This window comes from Callorhinchus milii, unplaced genomic scaffold (genome assembly GCF_018977255.1).
Source record: "Callorhinchus milii isolate IMCB2004 unplaced genomic scaffold, IMCB_Cmil_1.0 Scaffold11, whole genome shotgun sequence".
Classification (NCBI taxonomy): Eukaryota; Metazoa; Chordata; class Chondrichthyes; order Chimaeriformes; family Callorhinchidae; genus Callorhinchus; species Callorhinchus milii.
The window spans coordinates 7,313,938-7,329,035 of NW_024704752.1; the positions used below are offsets into that span (position 1 = coordinate 7,313,938).

Here is a 15,098-nt window from a genome sequence, read left to right on the forward strand (position 1 = left end):
TGAGAGAATATTATACTCTTCAATGACATTCATCACTCCTAGGCAGCCTTCTAGATTTAAGCACCATTCTGTGCATTTGTATTCAGTACTATTATGAAGTCTTACTATTCGATAATATAAATGTATAACTGGTTGCTACTAAGAATTGGTTCCAAAAACAGAGGACACTTCATTTCTTATAGAAATGTATTGGTTTCCTCTCCTGCACCCATTCTCCTTCAGAATTTCTAGTCTCGTATCGCATTCCCAAACGTAAGAGGCAGATACCATAAGGCTTTCTCCAAGCCTTGTGCCAACGCTGCAGTAAATCCAGGTGCAAAGACATGCAAGAGCATCCAGGGCAACGTAGTCTGATCTTCCCTACAATTTGGGTTTCAGCTAGGAGTGGGCAGCAGAGATATTCAGGTTTAGATCATTGATCTATGGAAGGATACCATGTTAATCTAACTACTGGGAGAAGCTACACTAAGATTTAACCTAAGAAAACACTCCCAAAACCTATTCTACCCCAAAAATATGAGAAGTGCTTTCGTACACAAAATAGAAGAACTGTGGAATGCTACTATAAACATCAATAGTATCGAGGATTTCCACCACAAATCCAGGTTGTTTAATCTCCAGGTTTATATCTCACTCTTTGTTCGGGATAACATTTACTGTTCCCTTGTCCTCTGGTACAGCTTCAGTGTTTTGGAAGTTTTGAGAAGTATTGGAACAGAGCCTCTAATATTTCTCCAAAGTTGCTGTTGGGACAGATTCATTTAGAAATGTTCAATTTTGGAGTTTCTTCTCGATGCTCTGAGTAATAGTGTTAAAGATCCCCGAGCCAAATGAGCAGTCATTCCCAGCACAGGCAGCCTGGGTCTTGATGAGCTCAAAATTCACACATTGAACAGATGCTAACTGCGAGCCAGTAATACACACACGCACATCACAAACACCGCACACACCATGCCACATCCCAGTAAAATAATGTAAAACAAATCTCAAATTACTTTAAACCATGGGTTTCAGTCAGGGTAGCTACTTCTCCTTTGGAACATGAGTTTTCAGCAAGGAGTGAAAAAAAACTGAATGTATTCAGTGCCATAAATTTCATTGGCATTTTGTAGAACCAGCTTTAGCTTTTTCAAAGATGTAGTGCATCTCCAGATTCTGAAGGTAAATTCCAAATGGTTTGAGAATCACCCTTGCAGTTTAGATCATCTAGAGCCCCACCATCGGAGGCTGCGCTTTCAGCCACTACACCCCAAAAGTCTGGAATACTCTCCCTCAATCCCTCCGCCTTGACCCCTCTCTCCCTTTTTCAAGCCCCGCCTGAAAAATTTCCTCTTCGACTGTGCTTACGGCCACCCCCCCACCCCGGCTCGGAGTCAGGTTTCACCACTGCTAAGCGCTCTGTTAAGCGTTCCTGTGTGGAGAGTACTGAATAAGTGCAAGCTGTTGATGATGATGATGTGTTTATGTCTTGCTACACCAATCAGCCTATTTGTGATCTCATATATAAAATTTAATGCAATAACTAGTTACAGCTGGCCTGTTAGCACATGCAAGGCTCATTGAACAACAAAACCTCAGGTTACATTGTCTGCATAATTGGGTGCTCCTACATCTCCTGAAGCTCACAACACGACTCCACATCTGCCAGTATGTACTCACTCTGCATACTGTATCACATGCTGTGGTCCTGAGTTGTGGTGGAAGAAAAGCTCACACTGCCAGCAATTAACTCAGCTTCCAGAGCATCAACTACTGACAAAAGCATGTTATGAATGCTAGTAAGGGAATGCGTAATTGAACAACTCATCCAATAAATTTTCAGCAGTTCAGATCAGTCACCTGAATAGCAATCAAGTCTTTAGTCACTGATCAGAAATTATGCTTTTAAAGTCTCATTGTTTTCAGTACTGGGTCGTTACATTTGTTGCGGTCCTCATTGATAATTTCTGCTGGTTTAACAGCAATTCAAATCAAATAAGTTTTCTATGAGTATATGTTAGTTCTTTCCAGTCAGCTACATGTGTTAAAATGATCATTGATGTTAGCACAGTGGGGTATCATAAGGAATGTCACACAACCACTGGTTTACATTAAAATAGCCTGCAACAATAGGAAAATCACTCACACCGCACATCTCACTCTCTAAAAAATGGATCCTTCTAGTTGAAGCAGAACAAGGGTAATAAAAGTAGTACACTGCCACTGAAATTGATCCATTTCCCTTCAAATAAGCAGTTCAAATTGTAAAGTACTGTACCTCAATTATCCGACTATCAATTCGGTTATATGGATGCCACAAGCCCCGGTCATCACGCCATTGCCATATTGCACCATCTGTATTTTGAGCACTTCCCTTCTTTAGCATAGTATCAACAGCAAAAATTCCTTCTTTGGGTAGACATGGCATCAGCTCACTGAAATAGGAATCCAGATCAGATTTCATAGTTGTGTGAAAATTGTTTCATAGTAAACCTGATATTTTAGTTGGTGGTGCTAATGCACAAAGTATTATTTGTTCTATTGTATACACAGTATGTATTCTTTGTATTTGCATGTACAGGTATTACTGTAAAAATGGGGTGCCAGGTGTTAGCCTGGTTCAATTGGTAGCTCTCTCCTCCAAGTCAGAAGGCTGTGAGTTCATGCTCCCCACTGGAACTTTGAGCTCATAGTCTATGTCCTGGCCAGATAAAATTGTTTATTTCAATGCCTTGTGATGTCTTCCAAATAAGCTATGTAAATATAATTTGGATTGCAGATTCATTTCATGGCTATTTTGTGGGACATTTCTGTGCGTAAACCAGCTGCTGCAAAATAGTCTTTATGGTGTATCCCATTAAGCACTTTGAGTCATTCTCCTGAGATGAAAGGTGCTATACAAATGCATTAATATTCTCTGCATTTGTACGTCTTGTACAACAGAATAATACCCATAGAGAATTGGATGAAATGCAAATATTTAACCAAATCACTCCACAGAAGATTACATGATGCAAGAAAATCTGCCTTTATGCAACATTTCAAATAGAAAAAAAACTTGTATATTATCAACTCGAAACAAAAAGCGAAGTAAGATTTGTTAACAATCTGCCTTGCACACCACATAGGGATCAAACATAGAAAAGTGTTCAGTTCTTGAGTGAATGACTTAAATGACAATCAAGTTAGCGGTTTTGCAGTAAACAGGCCGAGCTCATCGTGAATACAACCAAATAATTTATCTAGTTTCTAATCTATAGCTGTGAACTCAGATATCAATTTAAAAATACAGAGATGTACGCCGTGGTCTGTCGAACTGGAATATATTGAAAATTCACTCAATTTCCTAAAGCAATGAAGACCTGGATTAGGCTTTTCACAATATTCAGATCAAAACAGTTACTTTTCTTTTTAAAAATTGCACATATTCTAACGTTTTTTCCCCCCACCACCCAACACAGTGACTCACCAAATAAGGGAAGTAAGCTCATAAAGCTCTTGTGGACTTCGTGGTACAAGATCAATTTGTTCTTGGCAGCTGCCACTTGAAGCGCCACAAAGTAAAAAGCGAAGTGTTTCTGCAATGTCTACACAAGAAACACAAACAATTAATGTTCCACAGTTAGACTTCATATAGTTCAAAGAATAAACTAGTGACAATTACTGAACACCTGCAAAAACTAGCTGATTTTGCCTGTGTTCAGTACTGTTTTATGCTGCATAGATTCAAACATTTAAAAACCAAGTGTTTTATTCAGATAGTTTTTGAAGGGTGTTAGAGTAGAAAAGATAAATGTCAGAAAGGATATTTTGAATGGTGGCATTAAAACAAAATAGTAAGACTAAGGCAATTGGTTGGGAAGACTGAGCCAATCAATGGGAAAAATGCAAGTGTGCAGATAAAATCCTCCAGATAAAATTGGACAATCACTTCATGCCTGTTTATGGGACATTGCTGTGTGGAAATCGGCTGGCCCGTTTGCCTATAAGAGAGTCACGACATCTTACAGTAAATCCTGTGAAATGTTTTGAGATGTCTCAATGACATAAGATATTACATCATACACAGTACAAGGTTTACTCACTCACAAACCTCTGCAAACTGTATTCTTATTGCCAGCCACCAGATGGTGCATAATTGGAGTCGCGATGGACGACAAATAAGGCACGTTTGTCCAGGAAGGCAGTGTTAGCAATTTTAATGGGAATGGAATAAGATTATGTTGGTGTTGGGTGGGGGGGGGTTGAAATGTTATTCAGAAGCTGAAGAAAACAAAACGTTTTCCCGTTTGCACAATTCTGTATTGTCAATGACAAGGAAGCAATTCACTTTTATTCATCAAACCCTTTCCTCCCCCCCCCACCCACTTCCCAAAATCATCATCCTGAGGATTGTAGGTGGGAAAATCATTCACAATTCCACTCTATTACGCTGAATAAAAACAATGCCACCTTCAAATAAGTTTTAATATATTTTAATCTCTGCAGTATAAGTTGTCCTTAATCTAATTAAAATGTAAAGTAATAATGCAATGGTAAATATCCCTTAGATCATGCCAACTTTTAGAGAAGAACTAGTATTTTAAGCACCACATCTGCATTACGCATGTGCATTACACAAACACAAATGTCAAAAAGCTGGCACAAACATCACGTGGTCAATTTAAACAATCTCTGAAGACAATACAGTTAAGTCACACAACTCTTATCAAATCATAGTCACCCAAGTCGTACACTCACCCAAATCCCATTCAGGGTCCTATCAAGACTACTTAAGATTTCTTTACACTACTCATATTAATCACCTCGAAACTCCGCTCCCCTACCCTCCAGTACTCCAGCGCTTCCTGGAGGCCTTAAATCGCGTGAAATGCTGTCCTTACCCATCGACACACCTGCACGTACCAGCCAGTTGCATTGAATCGCAGGAAACGTAGTTTTTATCTGCAGATAAACTTTATTTCCCGTGATTTAATGCGATTCCAACGTTTGCTGGTAAGTGCGTATGTGTTGGCGTGTCAAGGTGCATTGAATCAAAGTGCAGTATAGTCTTAACCCGCCACTGAATTCTTATTTACCAGCTGCAATGATGAATTACCGTAAGTGTATATTAAATTACACATGCACAGTGTAGATTGATTAATCGGATTTTCTAGTTTGCCTGCAAATCAGACTTTGTGCAAGTCATATTAAATGTTATGGTCCTGATTGAATCTGCACATTTACTATATATAGAGGGTAGGCCACTTGCCCCAGCGCCACTCACTTTGCTTCATCAGCTGCACAGCCAGAGTAGGACAGTTGGAGCACATCAGTGAGAACATGCGGACCACCATGATGAACATGCCGGAGCTGAGGATAGGAGGAGTGACCACCAGAAGCTGCTGAATGTTCGTCAGTAAATCCCGGGATGCCACCTGCTGTAACAAGTTCTAGGAATTTAAAAAAATACACTCACTGCACTGAAATGGAAATACATTAAACAAAGATGAGCTGTACTTCAATTCTTGAAGCTTAAATTTTAAATTCTACACATTCAATGTTAATTATTTACTGGCTAGTACCTCCTCAGTTAACTATGCAAAACAGATTGTTTGTGTCCTGAAGGCTAATAGCATTGCATTTTCAACATAGTTTTATCACAGCACAGAAGCTGGGACTTTGCCAAAACTACAATTTATAAATATGAATTAATAGTTGCTAGATGACTTTCCGTTTGGGGCCTCAATACCAGCTTGAGATGCAGTTATCTGTCTGATGCACAATAAAATACTTGCAATACAACTAAAGCACAAATGACTGATTGAAAAGATACTAAGGATGTCAAAATTACCACTAATGCACACTAAATACTAAGTCCAGGAAACTGGTGAATGTATGCTTGCACAATAAGTTTTAATTTGAAGGTGGTTGAGATCAGAACATAGCATGGCTAGTATTAGACAAGCTAGCCTGAAAGTTCTTTTTCCATGCTGGATCAATCTATATAATTCTACACAAATGTTACAAAAGGAAGGTAGAGTTGGTATTTCAGAAGAAAGAGATGGAGTAAAATCTCTTCATTCCTAACACCTTGCAATCTATATGCTTCCAGGTAAAACATGGAAATCCAAACACAAAAGGTAATTTGTTCCAGTTTGTCATTAAATTGCAGAGAACATGACTCAAAAATACAGCTTTAGTTCCGGTGGTTAGCAACCACATGGTTCAACAGGACTGATGATTTTCAATCGTCAGAAGCTGTCCTCTATTCTCGTTCACAATGTACTGACTGATAAATTGGGGATTACACAAGCGTTGGCCAATATCACACACAAGAGATCCAGGCAAGAAGATTCCTGCAAAATCTTATTTGGGGAATAAAGGAGTGAAAGGAACTTCTCATCCACAGAATGGCTAAAAAGGGAAGAAATTTAGCAATGGAACATTCCTTTATTTGCTGAGCATTCCGCTGTTACCTGAACATTTAGCTCAAAGCACAAAGCAATGCACCCAACAGCTGAGTAAACTGGAATTTATGCAGAAAAGATGGTCCACACCATTAATTTCAAAGGTAAGCATCACCCAAAGGTTTACATTTAGAGGATCACAAAACCTCTCCACATGGTCCCGATTTGGCAAGAAACAGAAATATTTGTCCTGCATAATTAAATAGCCATATTTCACTAGAGAACAAAATATTCTGAGTATACTACAAACAAACCTCTGTCCATGAGAATCGTTCAAACCTGCCAAAGGCCAAGAAACATTTTGCATCTTAGTTACAGTGCTGTGAATTTTTTTCAAAAAATGTGCAGACGATTCATAGACCCAAAGTAAAATTTCCAATGAAATTTAGACAAAAGGGTTTTTGAAACAATGAACCGAGTGGCAAAAATAACCAGGATGAGAAATTGAAAATATGACATCAACAAAAAACAAACTACTTTGGAGTAAACTAACAATTTGCGGGAAGTGAAAATAAGTAGTTGTTTTCAATGCTGAAAGTGATCAATGCTTATGAAGTTACACAGTGGAAGCTCAATTTTACAAGCAGTCATCAGAACAACATTGGCAAAATGGGTGTCGTTTTCAACATTGACAGGCCTTACTTCTTCATGCTGGAAGTTGTCCACTAAACGAGCAAAACATAAGCAAGTACTTTCCACAGATTTCTTGTCCTGTTCAGAGAGAAACACGTTTATTTATTATCAATGGAACAGAAAAAAGCATTTCAGTTGAGTTCTAAACATAAAGGAACACACAAATCAATAGGAGTGATGGTATTCAATAATAATATTGCATTTGAGATAAGAGTTTTTATCACGTTGTTGAGACGTCTCAAAGCGCTTCACAGAATATACTGTAAAGTGAATTGACTGCATATTTTGTGGGTGAAACGCAGAAGCCAATTTGCACACTGCAATGTCCCACAAACAGTCGTGGATTAAGTGACTAAATTTATTTTTTTCTTTTTGGAGGGATTATTACCCACGGAAATTGATCACCCAATCAACTAACAACCGGGTTCCTTCTTACTGCTCAGTAAACAGAGGCGTGAGGAGTAAGGAAACTTGCGCGAGTAAGGAAAGCTTCGACCCACCTGGGAATCAAACCCGGGTCCTCTTGCTTGCGAGGCGAATGCTCTAGCCAGTATACTACAAGACTCCAATTCAACACAGCCTGTCACCCCTAATAAGATTCGTACTATTACCTGATGGGTCAGCCTTTGGGTTAAGAGGGGCAGTGAATCAGCAACAAAGTGAAATTCATCCGGGGTGATGCTCTGACAGCAGTTTGCTGCTATAGCCAGTGCGTTCCGCTGAGCATTGATGCTGAAGAATTCCAAATACAGCAAGCAGTCAGCCAATCCTCCCTTTAAATAAAAAAATTGGGATTAGATTTAGATTAATATATTCCAAACCAATTTCATTACACTTTAAAATATTTGAACTGCTAACAATACCAACATGGAGCTCTAATGGCAGGGGATTTAGGGACCCTGTGGATTGGGATACAACTAGAGTTTAATAACCAAGTAAAACCACAACAGCAAGATAGGCAGTCTTGGCTGGTTGAACTCCAGCCTTGGCTTTTGTGAGCATGTGCTGTATGATCTCTGGAATTAGGTGAGCATAATGCATCCTCCAAGGAGAGTTTGCATTGCATTCCAAAACAGGGGAATTTCTGATATGTAGGTTAGATGCATGGAACTCAATCTGGTTTGGATACTCAAGCGTGGTGATGAGTTTTCACATATGAAACACACCCAGCTGAGCAAAAACATAGCAGTGGTGGAGCAAATATTAACCTTTCTCCTCCAGGCTGCAGGGTTCGAGAATAGTTGCATATATAAATATGACAACACCATCAGATTTGAATGCCCTCTCTAATATCGGTATCTAATATCGGTATCATGCATTAATAACACTATTCCCACACCAGAATTATACATGATAAAGAAAAAAATTGTGCTTTTTTGAAGAACAATAATTGACATTTAGGGCAACAATACTTACAGCTTGCAAAATAGCTTTACTGTGTCTACGTGATAACATCTCCAGAGCAGTCAAGGCCTGTTCAGCCACATCTATGCACTGAATGACTTGCAGCTGGAAAGAAAAAATGTTTATACACTATGCAAGATGCAAAAAGACTTGTATTCAGTACGTCTCTTAACAACAAGATGCAGCAATGGATGATGCAGCAATACACTCTCCCAGAAATGAGAGTACGAGTTCCACTTTGGCCCTGTATAAAGAATTTTCTCCTATGTATTTTACCTACTAAATGGGGTATACTTTAAAATAATAAAGCAGGCCACTTTTAAGTTTTGAATCAATACTCTTGAAGAGCTTCAGCAAGATTATCATACACAACTGTAAACATTTATAATGAAGAAGGATGCTAGTATTGATCATGCTCTGACATGAGAAATTAAAAGCAACTCAAACCACACTTTACCGCTCAAAGCAGCTTCGCCCTGACCACATTTTAGTATATATCTGTGCACATTATTGTTCATAACAGGAAATTACAATTATGCTTGTTCCATTAACTGCTCACCATCTTCCCTTAACATCTGACTGCTTCAATCCAATTTTATAACTGCTCACTTCAGTGAACACCTAATTCCTCCACAAATCATTTTGCCTTATTGCTAATTGCTCAATTTATGACTGGTGTTGCCCACTTGACTCTTTCTCTGCAGTCCACTGCTTCAGAATTTTGAAAATGTAAATTAGGTTCTCTCAAATACTTCATTTAAAAAAAACTGCTTCCACCTTTTCTAATTGCGAGAATTATCTATTTTGCTTGAATCTGAACCAACTGTCGTGCCACAAATGTATATTAAGCCACATCTGTGTTCATGAACATCATATTGTTAGATCCAATCCTACCAAAAGATCTCCAGTCAGTTCCTGGCTATAACAAACCCAAGTAAAAAAAAACTGAGTGCAATATAAGAGAACTCAAGCATTTGAAACGTTTAATGAAAATGCGTGTGTAAAAACGTTGAAGGTGACATTTTCCTTGATGCAGGAGCAAGTGGAATTTCCCGAAGTGTAAATTAGCCCTACCTTTTCCAGAAACACTGGAATGGCATCAACAACCACAGCTGATGACCTAGGAAGAGCTTCCATCATGTAAGTCAGAGCTCTGCAAGCATGGTTCATCTGTCAGATGAGGAGGGAACAGCACATCAGTGAATGAATGACAAGCTCAGGTAACTTCAGCAATCTTCTCAGTGAGCAAATACTTACAATATCAAAGTTGTGTTCCATCTGCAACAAGGTTATCTAGAAGGAAATGAAGAAAGTTATTATACATGTTTGGGATCTTACAATAGGTTGACAAAAAGGGCACACAAAAAATGAATAAATCGTACAACATTTTCACAGTTAAAAGCGACAATGCAGCCAATTGATCTTTAATATTAAAGCAAAAAGAAAATGTGAAGACTAGGGACAATCAGATTTAATATGTTTGCACTGTTATGTCACAGAGAGCACCAACCCATCCCTGAACAATTATCATATATATTGCAAGTATGGGTAGCATTTTAGGACCTTTAGCTTAACCCGCTTTCTCTCCCTCCTTCCTCAATTCCACCCATCGCCAGGAGGAAATAGAAGATTCTTTGAAATCTGTCCATGCAAAGCAATTGCAGGAAGCTCTTTTGAGACCTGCTCCTGACGTGATATGCGCTGTGTAAATGTAAAATTGTAGTAGCATGCTAGCGGTACTGTCAGGGTTTCAGTGCTTGCTGTAGGTCGTACCAAAGCTGGAACAACACTCTTGACTGGAAATCCTCCCAAGGTTTCTTCATTTCCCATGACCAAAAGCTGGCACATTTCAATGACTGCCTGAAGTTGCTGACTCTCATCTCCAGTGGCCTGCAAGCCCTGCAGGAGCTGCTGGGCCTTGGAACCTAAGAGAACAAATGCAACACTTGTTAACGTGTAGCCCATAACGTTTGTAGAGTTGTATCTACTGTTGCTACGCGACCCTGCTCCGTATAAAGAGCGCTATATAAATGCAAGTTGTTGTTGTTGGGACGTCTTGTGAGGTCAAAGGCACTATACAAATGTAATTTGTTGTTCATTAACCCAAGGGCCTGTACATCAGCAATCCTGATAGGATATCAGATAAGCCATACTCGGTTTCTCTCTGAACTTGTCAGTAAAGCAAGAGAATAGCAGTTGACCACTCCAAAGGGAATGCATCTAGACTGCTCACTAGACACTAGAAGTTTAAGAGTGGGGAAACAAACCCACATCTTAGTGTTTATCTAACATTTTATTTTGGGATGGGGAAGGGGAGGAGAAATTAAAGATTCTTTGGAATCTGTCCATGCAAAATCTGAGCAGAGCAGACTTGATGCAGATTCCAAATACTCAAAGAAAAAAAAAAATTTACCCAGATTTTACATTGCTCATCATGATAAATTCCACAATACTTCACCAGAACAAGAGCCCTTAAATGTCAAATCTTCTCCAAGTAACAAACCCAAGGTTTGAAAAGCAATTTCAGCTTTCTGAATCAGTACAATCTCGTGGTAATGTTTCTGTGGCAAGTCTTCACTTCTGAAACAACAGCGCCAGGCAATTACTCACTTGCTCCACTTCCAATTGTCCTATGAAAGAGCTGGGACATTCGCGGACCAAGAGGGCCAAACAAATGGGGTGGAAGGCCACGAGCCTCCAACAAGGCTGGAACAAAATACACAAGGTTACTGCACAAATGCAAAGCACAAATGACTCCTACAGGCACAGGAGTAATACCATTCAAATAGTTTGTGCCTAGCTGCAAACTTATCCAGCAATTACAGATACTGGGAATGCTTGTTATAAAAATTTATTGTAACATACATTAAACCATGAAAGAAAATTCTTGATTTCTGCATCAACCATGTAATGTTTGCTTCTATTCATTTTATACTGGTGAACTTTAGCCAAATTCCAAAGGTTTCATCATTAATCTGGGAATTGTGTGACAAACCACAACCTTTCTGGCTTTAAGGTACCGCATGCCCAATTCCTTGCTTTAGCCGCATTAAAAGTAGGTTCATATAATAAGGATGTCTCCAAGGGAAACGTGAAAGAGGATCAGAATTGTAAGAGGGGTTTAGCAGTCTTTCAGCAATGAGAATCATTCATGTTCTACAGAGCTGGGAAATTTAAAAACTTGAAGGATTAAGTTATTCAGAACTGCAGAAGTATAAAATCCATAAACCTTAAGCAAGACTAGACATTAGAAGGTTAGATTACCTACTGTAGGGTATGGTCTCTCATTCTTCAAAAAGTTCAACCTCCACATACAAGTAGGAATTGCCATCATCCCACAGGGGCAAAAATAAAGGGCAGCTGCTGTAAAAACCATTTAGTTGTGATCTTTCTCCACTCTACACAAGGCCTCCTCACACCCTTTGTTCTCTGGCTGGAGGCACCAATGACACCCCTCAAACAATGAGCACACACTGAAGTAGCACACCAGAAACCAAATGAAGGGTTAGGCTGAGCGAGACCTTTATGTGAAGATTAAAGTTCTTTCAGTGAATGAGAACTCATACCTGGCATAGGCAATCCAACACTTGCTCAGTTAAATCCCTCAAATGGGAACATGTCAAAGCATGCACTGGAGTGGAACTCACTGAACACTGCCATGCTGAGATTATGCTTGGTGAAAGCATTTAAACCTCTCCATGTATATATTTTTAAAAGGGAAACTCCGTTAAGTTTGGCCAACTGATAGAAATAAATAAGCTCTCACTTTTACTGGGAAGTTCTGACCCGTGATGGAGCAACACAAGGGTTCATTCTACTACCCAGTTCACTAACCTTTGTTTAATGATGGGTTTACCCAGGTTTTTCTTCCTATAGGGAAAGCAAACAATTGCCTATATTAGCATACACCTTCTCACTTTAAAGACTTGTTCCAAGAAGGTCACCATGAGGTCCACCTCTGGGCATCCCCATTTCTCAATTTTGAAATGAGCTGATACAGTACTAAGTCTACTTGTTAGGCTTGACCTTCATTCGTCCAGAGGATGGTCACTGCAATGGACAAGTAGCCAGGTATTGTGATCAGAGAAGTTGGAAGATGTTTTAATGCAGCAGTGCCAATTTTGCAGAATTGGACAGAATAGTCAGGGCTCCTGACTCCCTCCCTCCCTCTCCTGGATATGCAACACGCTAACATTCCATTGTCTGCTCACAGCTGAGAACAGTTGCAGATGGCCTTTTACAAGAGCAGCAGTGAACCAGATTCTTTCCAGTTCACCAATAGTAGCCCCGTAAATCCTATCTGGAAGAATCTAAGAAATTCAAGACTAAAAGGGGGCAAGTTACACACATGGCACAATGCTGATGTGGATGACCTCTTTCTCGGCACACTGGATTAAGTCCATAAGCAAATTCCACATAATCTAAATCAGCTCTCATGTGCGGGGACAATTCAGCAAATACTCTGCCTGCTTGGATAATTTATACCCTGGAATGAAACCTCCTCCCATGGCCCAAAAATGTCTCTTTTTCTGAGATGTTCTGAAAAAAGCTCAGAGGATCCTAAGTTCTTCCGCAGGAATGATTGGATGGGGCTGCCCATTGTTGATGATGCTGGTTGAAAGTGAATACGAAATTGAATAATGACAAAAGAAAAAAATGTGCTGGGGTCAGGCAAAAAGGGAACAGCGGGTGCAGCTCACAAGCCAGAGTGGGGAAAGATCACATGAACAAAACAGCAGTACAATGGAATGATTTGTTAAAGGGACCGACGCCCTTGATTTTCTCATCTTTGTGGAATGACAGCAATTCATATTTGTATATGGTGTTCGAACAAATCACACATTTTTTCGTTCCTCAAAAGCAGTGGATATTTGGAACAAACTCCCAGCAAAGGCAAACTAAATGCTATACTGCTGAATTCCTTTAAGATTGTTGGATATATTTTAAATACTCCATTACTTGAGAGGAAGGAAATTAGAGTGAATTTTCAGTCTTTTCTTTGAAGCTTTACCTGTATTTGGTCATCTGTCAATTTGAACAGGCTAATGTCCACAACAAGGCACATTTAACATGGTCAACGGAGAGAATGACCTTACACCAAATGGCCTTATTTTATCTTAATGCTCAGTGTTTACGTCCTGCTCTGAAACACAAATTGCAAACTGCCACCGCAGTCCTTTGCATATATAATTACACTGGTCAAAGTCATGCATTTTTTTCTGAATTGCACAGCTGCACATTTTTCCAATTGGTACAATGTATCCAAAGTTGCGCCATTGTTTTATGAAAATTACTGCCTGAAAGATCAAACAGCCCAGAGCAGTCCATGACACTTACAATTGCTAAGTCCTGAAACGCATTTACATGACATGAACTTCCCGCCAGAGATGGGGTGAGGTAATGCCTACATCTCTACTTTTCAAAATTTCAGCACACCCAGCATTGCTTGGTGGGTCACAAAAAGCACATCAACAACACATTTTTCCCCAACTAGAAATTAGCTTCAGTGGTTCTTCGGCTCTACGTCTTTTGTCATTATTTGGGTGAAATTCCATCAAACAGAAGACAGCTTAATCTTCTATTATTAACCCAAATATTTTGTTTTCCAAATTCTACAGTGGATTTAGAGATCTTGCATCACAGATGGCTTATACTCCTCACTGCCACATCACAGCTGGTGCTTGAGATTCCTTACCTTGTAGTCTGCCCATTTCAGAGTCATCCGATTCACTCTCTCCAGAGTTTGACATCCCCACAGCCCCAGCAACAGAACTAGAAGCTATAAATAAAAACCAAAGAATTCAGCTCATTCTATTAAAGCTCAAGTATTTTGTGTGATAAAAAAATCTTAACACAAGTATCACTTGGAGTGCTTTACAATCTCTGCGAGGATTAAAAAAAAAATTCTGCCAATTTCGAATAGAGCAAATCGTATCTTTCAATTCTTCAAAAATCCAAGCATGCCATTTTTAATTTAAGTGAATAGTGATTTACAATATACACTTAACAGTATTACACTATCCATTTAGGTTGGTTACTTATGGCTATATCTTTCTTAGCTCATACAATTCTTTTGTGTTGAATTTTAGAATTGTACTTCTGTTTGTTGATGAAATACCCCAATCCCATAACAGTTCTCTAGGATAGCATTGAATCAACACTCAATCCTACAATACTGCCAGCGGTACGGCAGGATGGGGCTCACATAGCTATAATGCTTCCATTGGCAGTAAAACAATCAAGGCTTTTGCAACATGAACATTTTAACACTTATACCATCTGAAGTGAAGAGCTGACAGAACAGGACCAGAGATTAATATTTTGTACCTGATGCTCCTTGAGGTGCATCTTCTGTGCGTGCAGAAGAATTTGCTCCGTCCTGGTTGTTATCAGGATCTGCCATCTTCTCCTGTCGGCGAGCCTCGGATGCTCCTCTTTTGCCCAGGCCAGAGCCTCGCCGACTGTTCGGGGTTGGAGCGAAGAGGAAAAGGGGTGTGAGGGATAAGGCTACAATATTCTCTGAAGCAATGCAGAGCGTATCCCACATCTGTATAAAACCTCACGTGCTGGCATGCAAATGCCGATTTTAAAATAAGTGCATGAGAACAAACACATATTCCGTCTACACCATTA

General features: G+C 39.4%; 1 protein-coding gene across 7 annotated transcripts in view; it reads right to left on the reverse strand.

Moving 5' to 3' along the window:
* trip12 (thyroid hormone receptor interactor 12) overlaps positions 1–15,098 on the reverse strand; it is an 87,671-nt gene that overhangs the window by 33,253 nt on the left and 39,320 nt on the right. For 5 of the 7 annotated variants that reach the window (XM_042339267.1, XM_042339270.1, XM_042339269.1 and 2 more), the window contains exons 7-19: positions 14,793–14,926; positions 14,161–14,244; positions 12,300–12,335; positions 11,076–11,171; positions 10,239–10,390; positions 9,723–9,758; positions 9,540–9,635; positions 8,478–8,570; positions 7,673–7,834; positions 7,071–7,139; positions 5,246–5,411; positions 3,449–3,566; positions 2,258–2,414 (exon numbers count right to left, since the gene is read on the reverse strand). In XM_042339267.1, the coding sequence (XP_042195201.1) occupies positions 2,258–2,414; positions 3,449–3,566; positions 5,246–5,411; positions 7,071–7,139; positions 7,673–7,834; positions 8,478–8,570; positions 9,540–9,635; positions 9,723–9,758; positions 10,239–10,390; positions 11,076–11,171; positions 12,300–12,335; positions 14,161–14,244; positions 14,793–14,926 (1,399 nt within the window). The remainder of the gene's footprint in view (positions 1–2,257; positions 2,415–3,448; positions 3,567–5,245; positions 5,412–7,070; positions 7,140–7,672; positions 7,835–8,477; positions 8,571–9,539; positions 9,636–9,722; positions 9,759–10,238; positions 10,391–11,075; positions 11,172–12,299; positions 12,336–14,160; positions 14,245–14,792; positions 14,927–15,098) is intronic. The other 2 variants (XM_042339271.1, XM_042339268.1) reach the window with 1 other exon arrangement.